This window comes from Olea europaea, unplaced genomic scaffold (genome assembly GCF_002742605.1).
Source record: "Olea europaea var. sylvestris unplaced genomic scaffold, O_europaea_v1 scaffold1611, whole genome shotgun sequence".
Lineage (NCBI taxonomy): Eukaryota > Viridiplantae > Streptophyta > Magnoliopsida > Lamiales > Oleaceae > Olea > Olea europaea.
In genome coordinates this window covers 73,460-97,618 of record NW_019233745.1, presented here as the reverse complement: position 1 = coordinate 97,618, position 24,159 = coordinate 73,460, and the positions used below count along the sequence as shown (strand labels likewise).

The 24,159-nt window shown below is 38.9% G+C and overlaps 1 protein-coding gene across 1 annotated transcript; it reads left to right on the top strand.

Annotated features, from left to right (window-relative positions):
• The first annotated feature begins 278 nt into the window (after positions 1-278).
• On the top strand, positions 279-1,595 carry LOC111377157. Its single transcript, XM_023000214.1, has 3 exons — positions 279-576; positions 714-785; positions 847-1,595. Exons 1-3 carry the CDS (start codon positions 279-281, stop codon positions 1,593-1,595), a joined length of 1,119 nt encoding a protein of 372 aa, XP_022855982.1.
• Positions 1,596-24,159: the final 22,564 nt, after the last annotated feature.

Below are 24,159 nucleotides of genomic sequence, written 5' to 3'. Positions count from 1 at the left end.
AGGAACAATAATAGGGCCCTCCTCCTCCTAGAAATAGGAGGGACAAGAGGAACCTAGTTAATTGGAGGAGTTGAGGAGGGGCACCTCCACCTCCCCAAAACATTCACGATGATGAAGGGTCAGATGGGCCCTGTCGATCTTATGAGATTGATGATGATGACGATAACCTCCCTTTCTCAAAGGAGATCCGAAGCTTCCCAATGCCAGCAAATTTCATGCCCCCTAAGATCCCCAAGTATGAAGGAAAGGGGGACCCAGAGAAGCACCTCACCAAGTACATGACACAGATGAGCTTAAGGGGAGCCTCGTTCGCTTTGAAATGCAGAGCCTTCCATTTAACACTAGGCGGAGCCGCCGAAGTGTGGTACAACAGGCTTCCTCCCTTAAGCACTAGAAGTTGGCCAGATTTGAAGAACGCATTCTTGAACCAATACCTCTCACGCAGAGAAGGAGAGGCACCAATGCAACACCTACAAGATATGAGGCAGGCCCCCGGGGAGACGCTGAAAAGCTATCTCTCCAGGTTTACAGATGAAATCAAGGTCACTGACAGAGAAGCCCTTTCAGCCCTGAAAGGTGAGTTCAACATGAATACTTTGTTCTGGAGGGACGTGCGCAGCAAGAATCCCTCCACCTATGATGAACTGGTGGAAATGATGAGAGTGGAAATTGTGAGTGAAGAAATGATTGATCACCGAAATCTTGCCGCGCAGGGACTCCCTCCGCCTCAGAGGTAGGTAGGTCGAGGACTCGCAGCATACCTTGTTACTCAGCAATGGACTCAGGTAGGTCACACAATAGCTCCCACCTCCGGATAGGCACTGGCTTCTGCCACACTAAATGCAGTGCCGGTATTGGCATATGAAAATGCTCCTGGCAAAGTAGGGCCATCTGGAAGAACCGATAGCAAGAAAAAGAAGAAGAAACGATCAAACAGGCCCTTGGAAGGAGCAAGGTTTTGTACTTTTCATCAACTATATGAGCATGACATCAATGAATGCAGAGACGCTCCTCGACGCTCAGATCGGATCGACCCACATCTCTCCAGGAGGAATGACTATTATCGCAGATTTGTTTCCCCGAACAGGAGAGATCGAAGGCACAGAGAGCAGTCACCCCGGAAAAAAGAATCTCGGGACCGAGGAGAGTTCAGACAGAGAGATCAGGCCACATTTGCTGGGGGCCAAGTCATCAGGGAAATCGACACTATCATTGGGAGACCTCACATCGGCGGCAACACAAGGAATGCCCAAAGGAATTATACAAGAGAAACGAATGACCCACCAATGATCACTTACATTGTGAACGAGTCCCAAGAGGCCAATAGGATGGCCCCAATTTCATTCTCCCAAGAAAATGCTCAGGGAGTTCACCATCCCCATTGCGACGCACTGGTTGTGAGAGCCGTAGTGGCCAGAAACGGGCTCAAACGTATGCTCGTCGACAGTGGAAGTTCGATGAACAAATTCTTCAACTCCACCTTTAACAAAATGCAGATTGAACATGGGTTGATCCCCATGACCGACCCACTATTTGGATTCACTGGAGATAGTATCGTGGCAAAACCATGGAAGTCTACATGGACAACATGCTAGTCAAAAGCCTCTAAGCAGCTGAACATGTAAGTCACCCGACCAAACTTTTCAGATACTTAGAAAGTATAATATGAAATTGAATCCCCTCAAGTGCACCTTTGGAGTGGCATCGGGTCAGTTTTTGGGGTATATTGTCAATCGAAGAGGAATTAAAGCAAATCCAGTGAAAATAATGGCCTTGCTAGAGATGAGGTCACCTTAGAAACCAAAGGAGGTCCAAAGCCTCAATGGTCGGATAGCTGCACTCAGTCGCTTCATCTCCAGGGCCACAGATAAAAGCTTACCTTTTTTCAATGTGCTGAAACAATGAAAGAAATTCCAATGGACTTCGGAATGTAAGGAAGCCTTCCAGGCGCTGAAAAAGCACCTCGGAGAGGTGCCTCTCTTGTCAAAACCTCAATCGGATGAGTAACTACTGCTGTACTTAGCGATTTCACTGTCCTAGTCAGAGAAGAAAGTGAGCGCCAGTTGTCAGTGTACTACGTCAGCAAAGCACTTCTCCCAGCTGAAACACACTACCCAGACATGGAGAAATTTGCACTCGCCCTTATCACAGTCTCACGAAAACTGAGGCCGTACTTCCAGGCCCACTCGATCGAAGTTCTCATCAATTTCCCATTGAAGCAGGTGATGCAGAAAACAGACGCATCAGGGCGCCTGCTAAAATGGTTGATCGAGCTCAGTGAGTTCAATCTATTATTCCGACATCGACACGCCATCAAGGGCCAGGCCCTCGCAGACTTTATGGTTGAGTTTGCTAAAGCCCCAGAAATGGAGGTGACAATGGAACTAGCTGAGCCCCCTACATGGAAAGTTTTTGTTGATGGGTCCTCAAGAGAGACTAGCTTAGGGGTAGGGATCGTCTTGGAAAGGCCGGAGGGCCACAAGCTAAACTATGCAGTAAGGTTCGGCTTCAAAGCTTTGAACAACGCCGCTGAATACGAGGCCCTTCTGGCAGGTCTTAGACTTGCTAAGGAGATGCGGGTCCGAAGTCTCCTTGCGAGCAGTGACTCTCAACTTATAGTGAACCAGGTCAAAGGAAACTTTACAGCCGAAGATGGTAGCATGATTACGTACTTGAAGTTGGTTCTGGACCTAGTTCCTCATTTTGAAAGGTTCGAACTGACTCAAATCCCCCGCCTAGAGAATGCACATGCAGATGTCCTTTCAAAATTGACCAGCAGCCAGGATTTAGAGCTACTAAAGGTCGTCCCTATTGAGCACTTATCGAAGCCCTCCATTTCTGGAGGTGAAGAAGTACTATAGATAGAAGGCACCCTATTATGGATGCAGCATATCATCGTCTACCTGAAGGATCAAACATTGCCTGCTTCTAGAAGCGAGGCGAGGAGGTTAAGAAGAAGGGTGACACACTTTGTCCTGCAAGAAGATACTCTTTATAAGAGAGGCTTCGCCTTGCCACTTCTTCGATGCGTGGGAGGTGAAAAGGCCACATACATACTCAGGAAAATCCATGAGGGAATTTGTGAAAATCACTCCGGAGGAAAGGCTTTGGCACACAAGGTTCTCCGTCAAGGCTACTTCTGGCCGACCCTGAAAAGTGATGCTTGCCATTTGTCCAGAAATGTGACAGGTGCTAGCGCTTCTCAAACATACAAAGACAGCCTACTTAGAGCCTTTCCGTAGTAACTAGCCCTTGCCGATTCGCCAGTGGGGCATTGACTTCATTGGTCCGCTCTCAAAAGGAAGAGAAAGCGCAACTTTCGCCATTGTCGCCATTGACTACTTCACTAAGTAGGTCAAGGCTGAACCCCTTGCCAAGATCACCAAGGTGAACACTACTAAATTCGTCTGGAAGAACATCATTTGTAGGTTCAGCATTTCCCACTCCTTAGTGTCTAGCAATGGAAGGTAGTTCGACAATAGGAAGATGCGAGACTTATGCGACGAGCTAGGCATAAAGAAGGACTTCTCAACGCCTCATCACCCCCAAGCAAATGGGCAAGTTGAAGCAGTGAACAAGACTATCAAGTATACCCTAAAAAGGAAGCTTGACACCTCAAAGGGGGCATGAGTTGACGAACTCCCCCACGTCCTCTGGCTATCAGAACTTCTAGCCGAACTGCAACAGGTGAAACACAATTTTCCATGACCTACGGAGCCGAGGCCATGAGCCCGATCGAGGTCGGGGTCCCATCTCACCGTCGGATGCACTTCAATGAGATCAGCAACGATGATGCTCGAATAAGTGAACTGCACCTCTTTGAGGAAAAGAGGGATGCCTCCCAAGTAAACTTGGCAAAGTATCATCGAAAGATGACCCGCTATTATAACTCCAAGGTCAGAAACAGAACTCTTTGCCTGGGCGACCTCGTCCTCAGAAGGGTCTTTCAATCTTCAAGATCGATCGGGTCAAGAGTGTTTGGACCAAACTGGGAGGGCCCTTACCGCATCTCGACCTGTTACTTTTGAAATTGAAGACATGGCAAGAAAGGCACTGCCTCATCAATGGAACATCGAACACTTGAGGGAGTACTATCAATGATGAGCCTTTGTTCCGATCCAATCTCAATACTGTCTAATGAATCGATTGTTCTGATCTGATCTCAGTTGTAAATTTCCTAGCTTACTAAGTGCTGGAATTGCCTTGGTAAAGTGTGGTATAATTTATCTCAAGTAATGAAACTTCAGTTCTGTGCCACATCGGTTAGTAAATAGTTTCCTTAGTCCTTCAATATATTTACTTAAGTGATCCGATCTTCAATTATTAACTGATTAACGTTAAGAGGTTCTTCGTGTTTGCTTAAGTGGTCCGCTTCATATTAACTTAAGTGGTCCGATCTCAAATTGTTAACCGGTTAGCGTTAAGAGTCGCTTCATGTTCGTGTAAGTGATTCAACTTATATTAAATTGAGTGGTCCGATCCTCAATTATTAACTGGTTATTGTTATGAGGCGCTTAGTTTGATGTTTGTCATTCATACAAGTATAAACGGATCCAAAAGGTAAGAAAGCAGAAGCATAAATACTTAGCAAAAAAATTTCATTTCATTTAATAAGAATTGAAGTACAAGAAGGTCGAAGCCATTACAAAAGATGGCCCTATTCTAGTGGAGGGACCTCTACCTCGACCGCTTCTGCATCGACTGCCTCCGGGGCCTCTGGAGCTTCTTCAGCAAGCCTATCAGACCAACCTCTAGTTGGTCCCCCGAACTCTGCCTCCAAAGAGGAGATGTCCAGAGTGGGGTGGACCTCTTTCAGTCGACCAAATAAGCCTTGGGCACTCCAAGAGGCCCAAAAATTGGTGAAGTCATCATACAGGGGATGGTCTTCGAAATGGTCGATGAAGTTTTGAATTGTCACTTCTCCTGCAGACTTCAACTCCTCCTTCAAGGAGGCAATCTCTTCAGACCGAGCCTCTGTCTTCTGCCTCAGCTCCGTCTTCTCTTTGTTTGAGGCCTCCAGAGCTTCGGTGGTGAGCTTGTGGTGCTCGTTGGTGTGATCAACTCATCGAGACATAGCAACCACTTGGCACTCCACCTCGTATAACTCCTTCTTCAGTCGCTCCACTTCTGCTTTGGCGACAGTTAGCTAGGCCTCGGCCTCCTTCTTTCCCTCCTCCCCCTGCGTGGCCTTGGCCGGGGCCTCTCGTACGGCATCCCCATATTGCATCACCTCCTCAAGGATTTGGTAAGGTCCTCCCTCTTGGAGTTCAGATTGTTCACCAGGCCCTCGAGTTGGATGCTTGTACTCAGGGCCCGAGCCACGCAGGCGCTATTGGCAGCCACCAAGTCTTCAGCTGTGCAGGAGGCGGTGTGGTCCCTCAACTCCTCGCTCCAATATTTGTTGTGGACCACCGCCACTACAACTGTTTCTGGAGGAAGGGCCTCCAACACTACCCTCACTGGCTCCTCTGAATTTGTGCCCTGAAAGTCGACCTCCTTAGAGGGACGGCCACTTTTCCTCTTCTGCTGCCCCGACACTTGAGCCATTGGCACGGCAACAAGTGGTGTTGTGGTCGGGGTAGTGGCAGCCTCAGATGGCACAGGCCTCTTCTCCGGAATGACCACCCTGGTTGGAATTGTGGTCTTCTTCAGAACGGGGGTGGCCTCGCCACAGTTGGGCGCTTTGGAGGGGCGGCGCTCTTCTTGCCCTTCCTCCGTAGATCAGCCTCCGGGTCCTTCGGTACCTCCTCCTCCGTCGAAGGTTGAAGCCTCTTACTGACATCCACCAGATCCTCCATTTGCTTCTTGTAGGAGAAGGAGGAGGTCTTCAGTGCCCGTGCCTCTGCCATCATCCTCTGGATGGTCTTAAAGTCGAGGCGCACGGGACATCTTCTTATTAAAATTGTCTGCAAGGAACGAATGACGAATTAGTACAAGTGTTAAAAGTTCAGAATAAAGGGTAAAGACTTCGGTTCAGTTACCTTGGGATGCCATCAAGTCGTGTGTAACGAAGTGAATGTTCTTTCGGATCAGCCGATGATATGACCTCTTCTTTTGAGGCAGCTGATAGATGATGCCGATGGTGTCAAAGTCTTCGAAAGACAGTTCGCACAGAGGAAGGGTACCTACAAAAGAAATGCAAATATTAGTCACGGTTCGAACTGAAGAGAAATATAAAGAAAAGTAACTACTATACTCACTAAGTGTTGAGTACTTCGTCGGGACCGTAAGAGGCGCCAGGGGGTCTCCCTCCATCGTGTCCCATCGCCCAGTGGCCCAGCACCACGAGTTCTTCCATTCTTTGATGGAGCTCGGCATATTGAGCACGAATGGAGTGTGGGAACCCCATGAAATAAGGTAGTACCACCCCCGAGTCTTATCCCCCCTATTATCGCCTCGGCTATTTCTGAAGAGGTCGCCACATTGGGCTCGTCCATTCTCACTAGTTCTAACCCCCTCCCCGAACCAGAACTCCCATCAGAAGCCATTTCTCAGAAGTTAAAAATCCTAAAAGGTACTGAAACTTATGAGTTTGAAGGTTTTCCTAGCCGAAAATGGTGTATGGTCGCTGGATGTTGGTATTTCTCGCCGGAAGTTCAAGTTTCCCGTCGAAATTGCTTAGAAAATGTCAAAAATCGCAAATGGCTTGAGAGTAAAGTGTATGTCTGTTTTTGCAAGGATAGAAAGCTTGAGAAAAGCTTAGAGTCCGCCTTTTATAGAAAGACCCATCCGATCTTCACTGTTGAATTCAAATGAGATCAATCTAAGCCGTTCATCACATCTTCAATCTAGGCCGTTGAAATGAAATGCCAGATTTGATCTACGCCCAAGATGTCGTTGTGACCTTCACGTTCGCTTAAAACGCGTCACCTCGGTCACCACCAGCCATCCATAATAAGTAGCCACAACAGCCTTTTAGGAGAATGGGCATGGCACCCAACTGTTACCTTGAAAATACGCAACAGTTGTCAAATCATTTGACATCTGAATCGTCTCGGATCGAGCTCCTCACTCAACTTTACAAAGCTTAAACGCACCTGACGCGAAGCCCCCTGTGGGTCATTGCCTCGACCGCTGCGTTCCCTTCTAAGCTTTAAAAAGTTTTAGCCATCTCCCAATGCGTCGTCCCTTGTGGGTCAGGGCACCAGTAGTAGATAAGCTCCTCACTCAACTTTACAAAGCTTAGATGCACCTGACGCAAAGTCCCTTGTGGGTCATCGCCTCGGCCGCTGCGTTCCCTCCTAAGCTTTAAAAAGTTTTAGCCATTTCCCAACGTGTCGTCCCCTATGGGTCATCACGTCGGTGGCAGATGAGCTTCTCACTCAACTTTACAAAACTTAGACGCACCTTACACGGAGTCCTTTGTGGGTCATCACCTCGACCGTTGCGTTCCCTCCTAAGCTTTACAAAGTTTTAGCCATTTCCCAACGCGTTATCCTCCATGGGTCAGTGCACTGGTGGTAGATGAGCTCCTTACTCAATTTCACAAAGCTTAGGCACGCCTGACGCGAGTCCCCTATGGGTCATCGCCTTGATCGTCGCGTTGACTTTTTTTCCTACTAATCGTCCAATCTTGCAGTGCTCCGACCTCACATCAGTTATTATTTCCCTTATGCAGTAACTAAGCTTTGGCACATCTACCTAAGATCATGGCTTTGTTTACTGCAGAAGATCGACCCATAAGCTCCCACGAGTCGCGATCCCCAGTATCGAGATATGCACATCCGATCAGGAAAGCAAGTCTATCCATGATATAAATATTTATACCTGGACTTGGGGGACCACTGTTACGCCCCTATCTGAACCGCTTCAGAATGCCCACTACCATACATTTCGACCTGATAGACACCCATCCGAAGTGTTTTCGAAGTGATCTCACCAATGTCAACAACCTGATAGCACACTACGAGACATAGACGATCCTGCTGAACAGACTTAAGTGCCCTCGCCCCTGAGACCGAGGCAAAGTGGACCTCTGTCAGAAGATCTGCCGCCAATTTCAGAAAGAGATTTTTGTCAAGATCCTCTCTGCACCTAAGGTTTAAATTGATTTGACGTCTCCAAGAGGCTAGTTGATGTGACTTATCAACTTTATGTCAACTCAATTCGGGAGAAACAAACTACCCGCCCACTTTACAGACGCGAATGATTGACACCTATGAGCGGACGCCTCATACCGTCAGATATATACACATGTCCCACATCTAACCGTTCATCCCACCTATAAATACCCAAGGTTTGGCAAGAGGAAATGGTAATGAAACTCTTACTACATAGCACTCCATAGCAAATTTATATATTTTCTCCTCCTCCTTAGGGTTTTTGACACAACCTCTGGGTACTGTTCTGACCACCCGAACCTGACTTGACCATCGGAGTGTATACGTTCGCCACCACCCCCGCTGGTCCCGACCGTGTACGTCTGACCGTGCGTTGATTGTGCCCAGTAAGGAATACGTGGAGTAGCTATCGGTTGGCCACGTGGAAGGTACAATTTTTGAGGTCAACAGTAACGCTTCACAGAAAAATAACATATGAAAATTAATAGCTAAAGAGCATTTTAGGCTCAAAGCAAGCTTTTTCTCATTTTATTTTCTCACGTCGAGGAATTTTCCCATTGGATATGATGAAATATATCGATGTTGCTTTTGTTCTAATAGACTGGCATCAAATAGTATATCAAGATTTAAGATATTACCCTATGATATGATGAGGGGAAATAGAAAGGTTTAGCCCTGATGTCCCAAAAACTTTCTAACCCTCGAGCTCGACCTAAATGGCCCGATCTCAACCCTCTTCAATGCCGTTAAATTTGAGGTCGGGGTCTATATGGTTCGGGCTCTCCCCCTTTTTGGGTCGGTTTAAGGTCCCTTGATTTTATTCTTCCCAACGACCAATGGAAGTACTAACTCTACTTAAACTATAATTCCAGGTCTTAAACTATAATTCCTGGTGCTCTTTAACCACATTATTATTGGCTTATAACATTTTAATTTAGATAAAATACAACACTTTAATTGCAACACAAATACCTTACCCTATGAAGATAAGGATCATAGGTGGTTGAATCCTTCTATGACTTTACCACCAACGTCAATAAATACATGGTCATGGCCCATTATTCAAGTACGTTTTACATACATTTTCAACATACATTTTTATATAAATTCATTGCCTGACGTAAGCATCGGAGGTGCAACGAGATCACACCTCGTTGCCTTTGTTTCATGTCCCGAAAGGTTTTGTTCATGTTCTTTCTCAATCCCCTAGCTTGGTATTCAAACATTCAGTTCGAGATCTATCAGGTACAGTTTTTGATAGTATTATGGAAAATGGTACACTAACTATGTTTACGCCACATCGAAAAAGCCACCGAAAAAGATAATTGTTTAGGGAATTTTCTTCGATTAAAATATAAAGACGGAAGCTATTAGCATGTATTTCAAGCACTAAATATTCATCAAAAAATAAGAGAAAAGGAGGCCTTTATTGGTCCTTGAAGCTCAACCAGATCCGCATGAAAGGAATGAATGTGAATCGATAATCATAGCTGCAAATATGGGAGCAACCTAAAACCTGGTTTTGAATGACCCATTCCAAATACGGAAGAAAATAGCCATAAAAGAATTTTGTTCGAGAAATAGAATAAAGCCAAAAATTAGACATTCTACTACCAAGAAGAAAATAAATGAGCTTATATCACCATGGCCTCCAACAACAACCATAGATGTAGCGGCCACCGATGACGGAAGCGGGGAGTGACGGAGATGCTTGGGGCACAATCACTACTTTGAGCATAAGATTAGAGATTGATTTCATTTGGTTTGATCATTTCACTACTTTAATGAGGATCGATCATTTGCGTTTTCATCCTTAGCTTCTGAATTATCAAGCAAAACACCATTCACATGATCAGAGTCCAAGCGATAAAACTTCAACAGCGTGGTCAATGACTTCATCTGCAACTAGAGCCCAGATGGCAATTTTTGGTTTAGATAAAGTTTCCACAAGTGATGCAAATTAGATCTCTACAGAGAATTGTAACTTATTGGCCTCGTCAACTAGGATAGCAAGCTTTGGCACCCCTAGTACCAAAACCAGTAACTCTACTACCCACAAAAGCAGCATTTTGGGCCACCTATAAACACTCATTCTTATTGGGCCTTTTTTGTGCTTTACTTAGTTTAACATGATAGCCTGCACACTGGGGTCATTTAATTGAATCTACTAAATGAGATTTCAAAAGTCAGCTCCATTGATCATCTAATTGCCCAAGCGACCTTGGCTCGTGCTTTTCATATTATCAAAGGTGAGTTCTAGCTCTTGGTTTTCTTATTATCGAAGGCGAGCCATAGCTCGTTATTTCTTTATTATTGAAGTCGAGCCCTAGCTCGTGGACTTTTTATTATTAACATTTAGAATAAGGCTGTGCTCCGAGCATGCAGTTAAAGCATACATTTAGCATAAGGTCGTGCCCCGCGCATGCAGCTAAATCATCTCTCACACTCTAGTGTAAGGCCGTGCCCCGAGCATGCAGTTAAAGTATACATTTAGCATAAGGTTGTGCCCCGCGCATGTAGCTAAATCATCTTTAACACTTTACGTAAGGTCATGTCCCGAGCATGCAGCTAAAGCATACATTTAGCATAAGGCCATGTCCCACGCATTCAGTTAAATCATCTCTAACACTTTAGTCTAAGGCCGTGCCCCTAGCATGCAGCTAAAGCATACATTTAGCATAAAGCCGTGCCCCGTGCATGCAACTAAATCATCTCTAACACTTTAGCGTGAGACCATGCCCCGTGCATGCAGCTAAATCATCTCTAATGCTTTAGCGTAAGGCCATACCCCGAGCATGCAGCTAAAGCATACATTTAGCGTAAGGCCGTGCCCCGTGCATACAGCTAAATCATCTCTAAAACTTTAGCATAATGCCGTGCCCCGTGCATGCAGCTAAATCATCTTACATTCCTAAGTTTTGACCCACCCAGACACTTTTAAGCCTTGTCCTGTACAAGTACCCTAAGTATTGCCCTATGCATACAACTCAAAATTTCAGCCCCAAGTAAAAATTCCAACCATATTTTTCCATCCTGAGCTTGTTAGGCATAATTCATTCTTAATATGCTCAGGCCCTATCCTTGAGCTCAATGCATTGTCAAAATCCCAGCCAAAGAGCTTGGAATGATTATATTCATAATAGGAGCGAGCTTGCACTCGAGCTTAGTCTCTTATACAAATCTTTGCCTATTCGCTCGAGCTCTTTCATTTCAAAATTTTTAATAAAGCTTGAGCTCATTCTTTTCAAACTTTAAACAAAGTATGGGTCTAGCCCCTTACTATCAAAATTTTTAATAAAGTTCGAGGTCGATCTCCTTCATTTCAATTTTTTGGCAAAGCTCGAGGTTGAACTCCTATCTTTTAAATTTTTTAACAAGGTCGGGTCAATCCACTTCCTTTCAAAATTGTTAACAAGATTAGGGTCGAGCCAATTCCTTTCAAATTTTAAATAAGGTGGGGGTCTAGCACTTCCTTCCAAAACTTTTGACAAGCCTCAAGATCTAGGTTATTCCTCTCAAATTTTTAATGTAGTCAAAACTTGCTAACCTATTTCTATGTGCTCGGAGGCCTATCAACTCGACATGAGCATGCCTATTTTTGAAACCAATATACTTATGCATCTCATGTTAGAAACTCTTACATTGTGCATGATCCCTTACATGGAAGCACGGGGGCCTACACTGTTCCAAAAACTTGTTGATCCTCAAGCTCGACCTAAATGGCCCGACCTCAACCCTCTTCAATGCCATTAAATTTGAGGTCGGGGTCTATATGGGTCGGGCTTTCCCCCTTTTTGGGTCGGGTTAAGGTCCCTTGATTTTATTCTTCCCAACGACCTAGGGAAGTACTAACTCTACTTAAACTATAGTTCCTAGTGCTCTTTAACCGCATTATTATTGGCTTATAACATTTTAATTCAAACTAAAATACAACACTTTAATTGCAACACAAATACCTTATCCTATGAGGATAAGGATCATAGGTGGTTGAATCCTTCTATGATTTTACCACCAACGTCTATAAATACGTGGTCATAACCCATTATTCAAGTACGTTTTACATACAATTTCAACATACATTTTTATATAAATTTCCTGTTTGATTTAAGCCTCAGAGGGGCAACGAGGACACACCTCATTGCCTTTGTTTTAGGTTCTGAAAGGTTCTGCTCATGTTCTTTCTCAGTCCTCTAGCTCGGTATTCAAACATTCAGTTCGAGATCTACCAGGTACAGTTTTTTATAGTATCAAGCCCTATTCTTAATAGGCTGAATGCAAATAAAATTATAGAGTGCACATCTTGGGTTCAACGGGAAATTTTATCTCGCCTGTGATAAAATGGGATTAGTGTGTAGGTATTCTTAATAAATAGCTTCATCTTGAGTAGAATAACAAATAATAAGAATATTCACCCTTGGATAGGATAAATTAAATGTAATCCTGTTCTTAACTCTGCTCGTTCTTGATAAATTTGAAATCAATCCGCTCAATTACTAGGATAAGTATTAATATAGCATGCTGTAATATATTTCACTATGATTAAGTGGCCATCTTCCTCTATTATTTCATTTCTGACCAGGCACAGACATTTTGATAGCTTTCCTTGTTAAGTAGGAAAATAATGCTCTCCCTAGAAAATATAAAACTGCGGAAGAACGATAGGTATTAGCATATAATATATATCAACCAATTAAAAACTAAGAGAATACATAATAAGTACTTTTATTAGACTCAAGTCCCATAAAGCTTAATTTTAAATTAATTAATTTTTTTTTAATGCTCGGTTCACTTCAATAATATACTTGATTTGGGTCGACCAAGCCATATCATGAGTGAATAGAAAATCGAAAATGTACGCAGCTTATTCTTCTTATTGATAACAAACTATTAGGGATTCAAGTATGGTTAAAGGGTAGGAGAAGGCGAAAGGAGGGGTAATTTGATTAATTTATTAAATAAATAAATAAATTTTAACAAATATTCTTTTTATTGATAAAATTTAAGATAGAGTAAGTAACTTAGTGTCTGCCTGATTCCTTTTAATTGGAGAGAATGAGTTTTGAATAGTATTTTTAGGAGAACGAGTGGTTAAAAAGTAAGAAATTTTTTTAGTAAAAAATATATAAAATATTTTATTGTATAAATGTGTGGTTATAAATGATATTGTAGCAAACTATAAAATAAATTAATGGGAATCAAAATAGACCCTTAATTTGATTTACATTGTTCAATACAAACTTATCAAGTTTAGTGGTGTAAAAACTCAGAAGCCCAAGTTTGAAATGGCCTTCCTTGTTAAAAGTTTGAATCTCACATGTCAATCTGTTATAAGATGTGAATCCCACTCAATGTCGACAAGCTATGAGGTCTAGTCCTGTACTCCGGTTTGCCCAATCTATTTAAAAAAGTGTAAAAGTAAATAGATAAACACAATACAAGAAAGTTTATGGGATATATTCTTCGAAGACTTTACAAATTATCCGTCAATATTCTGTATTGTTTGTCAAGGTATATAAAATATATACTAGAAATGGCAATGGGGCGGGTCGGGATCAAAGCAACCTCTCTAGCTCTGCCCCATACCCGTCTCGTTACTCTTTTAAGGCGGTGTGGGGCAGGCCATTGCCTTTTTTCTACCCGTTTACTTATTTTTTTAATACCACATTCATTAAAGTGAGACAATAATATATTTATTAATTGTTTAAATTTATTTATTTTTAAAAGTTAAATTATTGAAATATATTTGATAAACTAAGGCTTTTATTATTTGTGTTATTCTTTGGATAATCTTAGTTGTCATCTCCTATTAGAACGAATGAAATTTCGTGAAGCATTTCGTTAAAAGTATTGAATTCTTAAAAAAAAAAAGAAAATTAAAAAAAAAAAAAGAAAAGAGGCGAGGCCCTTGTTACCTATTCCCGCACCGTCTCCAACCCTAATACTCGATTATGCAGGTAATCCCCACTCCATCTCCCACGGGTATGTGGTTTGATGGATTTTTTTGCCATTCTATTATATACAGTGCCATTGAGACAAAACAAAATTCTGTGTATTTTTTGTCTTTTCTATTTGCATAATCAGAAACATCAAAAAAATTTGGCATAAAGGAATCATAATAGGAAAATGGGACGGTGATGTAAAAATTATAGGGAAATAAATAGCTACATTCTCCATTGTGAATCTTTAATTAATGTTTTAGCATTTAAGTCAAGACATAAACTAAAATCTTTTGTTTGGCGTGGTAGATAATGCTCTAAAATTTTACATTTTTCTCGAACAATTACTTTCGAGAAGTATATTTAAAATTTGTACATCCCCTAGCGAAATTTTTAAGAATAATTCCATATGTACAAGGAATTGTTGATAGAAATGGTACAATTGCTGCGTTGGTAGCATCTGTATGGTACAATTTTTATGTTTGTTGTGTCAAAAATCAATAAAAATCTACCAAGTGTTTCTCAGTAAAAATTCTGTTAATTTTTTCTGTACTTGTAGCAAAACTCATGTATTAACATCCCAAGAAACTTAGTGGGTAATGAAAAGGCATAAGATGGGGCCGGAGGTAGAGAAATCTCCTTTAATTTTTTATTATTTGTTTTTTCTGTTAGTAAAATTATTTATCATTCCTTTGAATTGGTGTGTTATATTTAAAAAAAAAATGCTTTTTGTACATCAACAATTATATAAAATGTTACCTATGTGACGATGTCACTTATTAAAAATAAAACAATAAAAAAAATCTCAAAATCTCTTCCCTCGAAACTCTTGACAGTTACGCATCAAATGGACCCAACAAAAATTGGAATGGACACAGATTGGAGGAAAATTGGAGTTCACACACTAGCATGCGGTCCTTGTATATATTTAAAGACGATCTTAGTGACTTTACATTTATTAAGAATTTGGTCTTTGAAATTTCAACCACTTCTGTTAAGTACATTCTCGGAGCACAAATCAAGTGCTCCAATTCCTGGTAATTTTAGGACATTGATTAACCATTTCTCTATACAGAAATTAATATATTCATTAATATTACACTTAACCCTAATTCAAAACGTAAAATTATCCGACTTTGAAATTAAACTCATGTCACATATAAAAATTTTTAAATGATAATTAAATTTACATGAGCAAAATTTATTCATATTTATAATCTTACAAATATTTGTAATTAATGAGTAGGCAGAAGAATATTGCATATTAAACAAAAAGAGTGATGTAAGATAAAAATTTTAAATGTTTCAAATGAAATGCAATGGAAAAAAAAAAAAAAAAAAAAAAAACATAAAAATTCAATCTATAAAAAAGATAATTTTTAAGGAAGGTGCAGTTATGCGTGATGTAAAAATAGCAAATTGGAAAGAACTGCCCTAAGATTTGCTCATAGAGATTCTCCTTAGGTGCAAAGGAAAAAAAAAAAAAAAAAAAAAGAAACATAAAAATTCAATCTATAAAAAAGATAATTTTTAAGGAAGGTGCAGTTATGCGTGATGTAAAAATAGCAAATTGGAAAGAACTGCCCTAAGATTTGCTCATAGAGATTCTCCTTAGGTGGTTTGTGAAATCTTCAAATGCTTTTCTAAGACTTGGAGACGTCTCAAAAAGAGCACCAACATGTGATCTCTCTGCATTCAAATGAGGATTCTCTTAGTCAAGTATCAACATACGTGAGAATTCCATATTTTAATGTGCAATCACAGCTGCAAATTTTGGGTACTTACAATGGTTTGATTTGCATTACTGATTATGAAACCATTTTTCTGTGTAATCCCATGTTACAAGAATTTTATTTACTCCCCTTTCTTCCTTTTCCGTGCCCACAAGGCTTTAGACTGATGGAATTAGGGTTAGGGTTTGCTTCGATCCATGTACTAATGACTACACTGATTTTAGAATGTTGGATATTATAAATGAGGGTGAGTATGGAAATAGTGAATGCCTCAAGTATGAGATATACAATTTATGTACTAATTCCTCGAAAGAAATTGATGCTATACCGCCACGAGTTCGTCATTCCCCTTGTTTTGAATTGTTTTTCAAGTGTTACCAAGAAGGGCATAGACTTTTAATCATAGACTTTCCAGAAAGTTGTTTAGAGTTGGATGGAAAATATTCTAGTTTGATGGTTACAAATGAGTGCCTTGCCATGGTTCGTTATCAATGATGGATGCGAGAACCACGTCTTATTGAAATTTGGGTGACGAACGAATAGATTAATTCCCTTCGTTTATTTGACAGTTTCTCTCAAATAAAGTCGAAACTACTTAATTATATGAATTCATTATATCTATTTAAGTTTATGCTTGAAACTATATGCAAGTCTGAAAAACACATCACACTTTTCTTTAAATTACAATTTGATGGCTTATATTTTCAAATATTTCAATTAATTCCAACATTGCTCCCCGGTTCACAAATGATTAATATGGTCGCTTACAAATATTAAGTTCATCATTTATTCATTTAAATCTTATTTCTAAAATTGTCATTTTGGGCCCTCAAAAATTGAAGCAATTCCACTTTAGCTTTCATGCACTCAAATTTTGCATTTAAGACACAAATAAAGATTGATATTACAAACTTTATGCATATAATATATAGTAATTTTGATTGAGTATCTTTTTAAATCCAATATATAATAGACATAAAATATAAAAATTCTTCTAACATATAGTTAACGTGCCATGCACGTAAGGTAAACTAACTAAATAATAGCAATAAAATATTTTATAGAAAATCAACTTGATTGCATTTTACCAATATGTGGCGGGGGACAATTAATACGGTAGTTCCAATAGAATGATATCATATGATAATCTCATTCAACTATAATGTAGGGATGGCAAAAAAAAGCACCTTTAGACCTGATACCTACGGGCCCCTTCTCGAATGAGACGGGGAGCACCTGCCTAATTGGGTAAACGGGGCGAGGGTGGGACTCATTGTACAGAAGTGAGAACTGGACGGGGTACGAGAAACATGGTCCTCTCCTCGCTACCCATTCCAACTAAAATTTATTTAAAATTTAAATTTTTTATCAAACAAAAAGAGTAGAATTATCATCATTTTAAAAACGGAACATGAATTGTTCTTAACAAATTGAAAAAAAAATAATAATAATAATTTTCACCAACTAAATATATAAAAAAATAAAAACAAGAAATAGAGCAAATAAAATAAATAAATAAACAAGATGGTAAACTTGCCTTTCCTTGCTCCCAGGTATGGGGTGGGACAAGATGACAAAATGGATTATGTTGACCTCGTGAATTGGACCCTCCACGTAGCCAATCAATAGCACTCCACGTAGCCCTCCCTGCGCACAATAACAAACGGTTAGAAACACACGATCGGAACTAGCAGGGGTGGTGACAACCGCATACACTTCGACGGTCAAGTCAGTAATCGGAATAGTGCTCGAATTGTGCAAAAGAGTAGGGAGGAGAATAAATCTCTTTTAAGTGTGGAGAGCTAAATCTAGTATAAATTTTATTACCCTTGTCTCTTACCAAACCTTGGATATTTATAGATGAGGAGCACCATTGGATGTGGAACACGTGTATGCATCTGACGGTGTGAGACGTTTGCTCGTAGGCGTTAATTAGCCACGTCTAGAGTAGGCGGGTAATTAATTCGCCTGAGTTGAGTTGACATAAAGTTGATATGTCACATCAACTAAGCTCATGGAGATGTCACCTCCATAGAGGATCCTGGTACAGATAGACTTCTGAAACTGACGACGGAGGCATCTCTTAGGGAAGCACCTCGGAGTGCCCAACGCTTCAGTTTCAGGGGGGCACTTCGGTCTCCAAATTTAATTTGTGATGTATGTGCCTTGTAGTGTGTCAAGTTGGAGTTCAACTGAGGTTGACATCACTTCGAAACCACTTCGTAGTGACACATGGAGCCTCGTGGAGGAGCATATCTGTCGTGCCGAAATGGTTTGGTGAGGGGCGTAACAGATTATCTAATAATTCTGTTACTAATTAGCTATGTGTTGACACATAAAAATTCAGCCCAAATCGAACGGCCCAAGGAATGAAGCCCAATTGGAGGATCCCCAAATCAGATAGCCCAAAGAACGAAGCCCAATCAAACAATTCAAGATGAAGGCTCAAATAGGGAGGCCCAAGAATGCGGTAACGCCATCGCCCAAGTTTGCAAGTCGCCTAGAATCTGAGCGAATGGAGTGCCATGCAGTCGCCCAGAGCTGTTACTCTATTCTCGTCCAAACCTTCAAGTCGCCCAAAGTCTTAACAAACATAAAACGTTATGGTTATCAAGAAGTGTAGTTATCAAAGCAGTTATTAAAGCAGCCCTATCACGTTCCACGATTCAAGGAATTCAATCGAAAACGGTTGAACGACGAAGAGTAATGGCAGCAGTTAAAAAAAAGGCAGTTTTCATGACAAGCTGGCCATTATGAGGAAAGTGGGCAGTTGCAAAACGATCAAGCAGTTTTTAGGCGGTTGATCACAAAAAAGATCATCCATAGAGTATAAAAGAGAGAAAAGACGTAGAGCAAAGGACCGAATCAAAAACTCTTGAACAGAGAACATATAATTTTAATTTCTTTAGTTTAAGACTTAAACACTTTTTTCAGTAACTCGTGTGCTTGCGCCCCTTGGAGGCATTTTATTTTTGATTTCCAATTGTAAAGTCATCGCCAATAAAAGAACACCCCTTTTTGAAACTTTGTCTCAAGAGGTTTGTCCCGTACACAATCGTCTGATCCCTTTTAATTGTTAGTGACTAACCCGCGAGAAACACTATGGAAACACTCCACTGTTAATTAGCAACAACTTTTTTTGGAGCTGCTATTTACCGACGACCAAATAAATTCGTCGATAAGTTAACAACAAGGATTTCACTATTCTTCAAATCTATCGACAAATTGAAGTACGCCATATAATTGCGTGATAAAATAGAGCATATGTCGTGTTTTATATATTGATACTTCCAAAATGACTTGCAACATGCTCTATTACAATCTATCTCAAGTAAATCATGCCAACAAAATTATAATCTCAAAGGCAAATTTTAATCCTGGACAAGAGGTACCATTCCTATGTGTTAGATCAATGTAAAAATACAATAATTCTAAATAAATGTAAAAGATAAAGTTAAAAATGTTACAGTAAAATCATAGAAAATGTGGTCGGCACCAATAAATCAACTATCAAACGTAGTTATCGGCCACAGCCCATGAAGTGTGAAAATTGTTAGGAGTTCGAAAACAATTGTTATTGTTTATATTACAAAAAGCCATATGCCATTATTGAACCAGCTTGTGATAATCTAATCTCTCCAAAAATCACAAGCTAGAAATAATGATATCACAGAGTAGGAATAAGGAAATATATGTTGTCGACGTCATATTGAGTGTCAAATGGCTCCTAGGGTTGATACATAAGTTAGTCGTCAATGATCCAAACTTTACTTCAACTCAATTCAATTAACAAAATGTATTAAACACCGCAAAAAACAAAATACAGCTTTAGGGATGGAATTATCGATTACTAATGAATCAAATCCATTATTTATAGCTTTTACCAATGAAAACCACCCTCGTCATAAAATTGAATAGTGAGATCATCATCGCTAATTTGCCCACGAATTTATTTTGTCATCGGTAATTAGCGACAAAAAAAAAATGTTGCTATTTACCATCGGAGTGTTTCTGTAGCTAATTAGTCGCTAATCCATTTGTGGTTACCTATGCCTTTTAGGTAACCTTAGCAACCGATATTATAAAGGGCTTATTTGCTCTTAAATAGCTACTAATATTTCCTTTTTTATGTCGCTAACTACCAACATGTTTCATATGGTAATACTCATTGCTAAATAGATACGTATATTAAACATATTTTTATCAATATATTTTTATTGTCAGTTAAACATAATAAAAGGTTGAAATATTTAAAATACATCAATAAACAAATGCAAAAGTGAAGACATTTTAATTCTATACATTCACCGTTCAAAGTTGTACCAAAAAAAAAGTTCTAAACACTTTTAATGGTAACAAAAATACGCGACAGAACATGAGACGGGAAAAGCCGACGCACTCGTGACTCACCCTGTTGCTATCTCTACACATATGAGATTGCGTTTTGTTGTTGCATCTTATGTGAATCTGGCTTTTTGTAGCTTCAACTGGATGCATAGCTGTATAGACATTAACAATTGATTGTCCAGAAAGCAACTATACTCTAGGTTGGATTTCATTGTGTAAGAGGGTTTGTGAAATGTAGTACTCAACCTTCAAATCTACCCCCAACTTGAAGAGGCCATATAGTTACGTGATGTAGAAGAGCATGTGCCGTGTTTTCTCCAATGATAGTCCCAAAATGACTTGCAACGTGCTTCATTACAATTTAGCTCAAGTAGATCATGCCAACAAGATTTTAATCTCGAAAGCAAATTTTGATCTCAGATAAGAATACCATTTCTATGTTAGATCAATCTAAAAATAAAAAAATTCAAAATAAATTAAAAGAGGGATAAAAATATTACCGTAAAATCATGAAAAATGTTATTTAAACAATAAATTAGTTGTCGAACGTAGTTGTCAAGCCATAGTCCATGAATAGTAAAACTCTCTCGCTAATTCACTGATGAATTTATTTGGCTGCCGATAAATTAACGACAAAAAAAAAAAAAAATGTTGTCATTTACCAATAGAGTGTTTTCGTAGTTAATTAGCAACGAAATTGTTTGTCGCTAATGCTTTTGTAATTACCTACACTTGTTTCAAGAAATTTTAGTAACCGATATTATAAATGGCTTTTTTATTACAAAAGATCTACTAATCTCCCCCTTTTGTTTACCTCATTAACTACCAACATATGTTATAGAGTACTCTACTCATTGCTAAACAGGAACGTACATCAAAAAAAAAATTTGATTGACATATTTTTTTTTTGTGAATTAAACATATTAAAAAAAGCAAAAATATATAAATTCACCAATGAATAAATACAAAATTGATGACATTTTAATTCTATAAATTGTGAAATTGTTAGGAGATCGTAGACAATTGTTATTGTTTGTGTTACAAAAGGCCATATGCCATTGTTGAACTAGCCTGTAATAACCTAATCCCTCCAAATAGCACAAGCTGGAAATACCACAAAGTAGGAATAAGGAAATTATGTCGATGGCGTCATATTGAGTGTTAAATGGCTCCTGAAGTGGGTACGTAAGGATGGCTTTTCGCTATTGAAGTAAACAAAACGAAAATAAGTCATTAAGTTAATTGTCAATAGTCCAAACTTTACTTTAACTCAATTCAATTAAGAAATTAAAATAAACTCCACTACAACAAATTACAGCTTTAGAGATGCAATTATCTATTATTGAAGACTTGAAATCCCTTGCTAATAGCTTTTACCGACGAAAATCACTTGTCGGTAATTTGAATAATGAAACTTTAATTCGAATTTATTTGGTCATAGATAACTAGCGACAAAAAAAAATGTTATTTACCGACACATTGTTTCCATAGTTAATTAGTAACGGAATTGTTTGTCGCTAGTCCTTTTGTAATTATCTACACCTATTTTAGGTAATTTTAGCAATTGATATTATAAATGGCTTATTTATTCCTAAATAGATACTAATAATCACTTTTTGTTTACATCACTAACTATTAACATATGTTCTATAGTACTACTCATTGATAAATAGGAACGTATATCAAAAAAAATTTGATTGACATATTTTCTAAATCAAACAAATTTAAAAAAAAAGTTATAATATACAAATTCATCAATAAATAAATACAAAATTAAAGACAATTTAACTCCATAAAGTGTGAAATTGTTAAGAGTTCACAGACAATTTTTATTGTTTGTGTTACGAAATGCCTTGTTGAACTAGCTTGTGATAATCTAATCCCTCCAAAAAACATAAGCTGGAAATACCACAGAGTAGGAATAAGGAAATATATGTCGACGATGTCATATGGAGCGTCAAATGGCTCTCGAAGTAGGCATGTAAGGATGGCTTTTGGCTATTGAAGTAAACAAAACAAAAAAAGTCACTAAGTTAATCATCAATAGTCCGAACTTTATTTGAACTCAATTTAATTAACAAATCAAATTAAACTACACTACAAAAAATTGCAGCTTTAGAGATGCAATTATTAGTTAATGATGACTTGAAATCCCTTGCTAATAGCTTTAACCAACGAAAACCACTCGTCAATAAGTTGAATAGTGAAACTCTCGTAGCTGATTCTCTGACGGATTTATTTAGCTGTTGGTAATTAACGACAAAAAAATGTTGTCATTTACCAATAGAGTGTTTTCGTAATTAATTAGTTACGAAATTGTTTGTCACTGATCCTTTTGTGATTATCTACACCTATTTTAGGTAATTTTAGTAACCGATATTATGAGTGCTTATTTATTCCAAATAACTACTAATCTTCCCTTTTTGTTTACGTCACTAACTATCAATATACGTTCTAGAGTACTACTCATTGATAATTAGGAACGTAGATCAAAATTTTTTGATTGACATAATTTTATTGTGAACTAAACATACTAAAAAAGGTTAAAATATATAAATTCACCAATAAACAAATACAAAATTGAAGGTATTTTAATTCCATAAAGTGTGAAATTGTTAGGAGTTCATAGACAATTGTTATTGTTTGCGTTACAAAAGGCCATAGGCCATTGTTGAACTATCTTGGGATAATCTAATCCCTCCAAAAAACACAAGCTGGAAATAATGATATCACGGAGTAAGAATAAGGAAATATATGCCAAAAACGTCATATTGAGTTTCAAATGGCTCCCGAAGTGGGTATGTGAGGATGGTTTTTGGCTATTGAAGTAAACAAAATAAAAATAAGTCACTAGAAGTTAATCGTTAATATCCAAACTTTACTTTAACCCAATTCAATTAAAAAACCAAATTAAACTCTACTACACAAAAATTATAGCTTTAGAGACGCAATTATCTATTAATGATGACTTGAAATCCCTTGCAATTAGCTTTTACCGACGAAAACCACTCGTTGGTTAATTGAATAGTGAAACTCTCGTCGCTATTTCACCAACGAATTTATTTGGCCTCCGATAACTAGTGGCAAAAAAATGTTGTTATTTACCAACACAGTGTTTCCGTAGTTATTAGCAACAGATTTATTTGTCGCTAATCCTTTTGTGATTACCTAGACCTATTTTAGGAAAATTTAGCAACCGACATCATAAATGGCTTATTTAATCCTAAATAGCTACTTATCATCCCTTTTTTACGTCACTAACTACCAACACATGTTTTACAGTACTACTCATTGATAAATAGGAACGTATATCAAAAATATTTTTGATTAACTTATTTTTATTGTTAATTTATCATATTAAAATAAAGTTAAAATATACAAATTTCAACAATAAACAAATACAAAATATAGGACATCTAAATTCCATAAAGTGTGAAATTGTTAGGAGTTTGTAGACAATTGTTATTGTTAGGAAAATGTGTAATTGGCAATCTGTGACCAAAGGACCTATTTGTCAAAATTGTAAAGTCAAGGGCTAAATTGTACATGTCAAATAGTTCAGGGACTAAAGTTGCAAATTGGTAAAGGTCATAGCATAGGTCTAGGGTAAAGTGGGATGCTTTGAAGATGCAAACGGCAGGTTGATGTCGCTGGAGTTTCGCCCTGACCTTGCTAGAGCCAAAATTGCAGAACTGACCTCGTTGGAGTTTCGCTGGTCTATCGCCTGAGCGAAGGTACGTCGCTCGAGTTTCGCCAAGACCTCACTCGAGCGACCATGTTATCTGGCCTTTGGTAATTTTAATGCCTCGCGAATTTTCAACGCCCTATATTACTAAATTCGATCTACTAGATAAACAAAACGTTTGATTTTCTAAAGTGACCTTTGGCAAACATTAAAACAACAATTTCTCTCAACTTCCAAAGGATCAAGAACCAACAATAAATTCATCTTTGATTCTCATGGTTCTTTGAATAAAAACATCAACCCTCACAAAATCAAAACACCCTTTTATATCTCCATATAAACTTCCAGAAGATCATCTGTTTGAAAATCCGGGAAGGAAATTGCTTGAAGAACTGGAG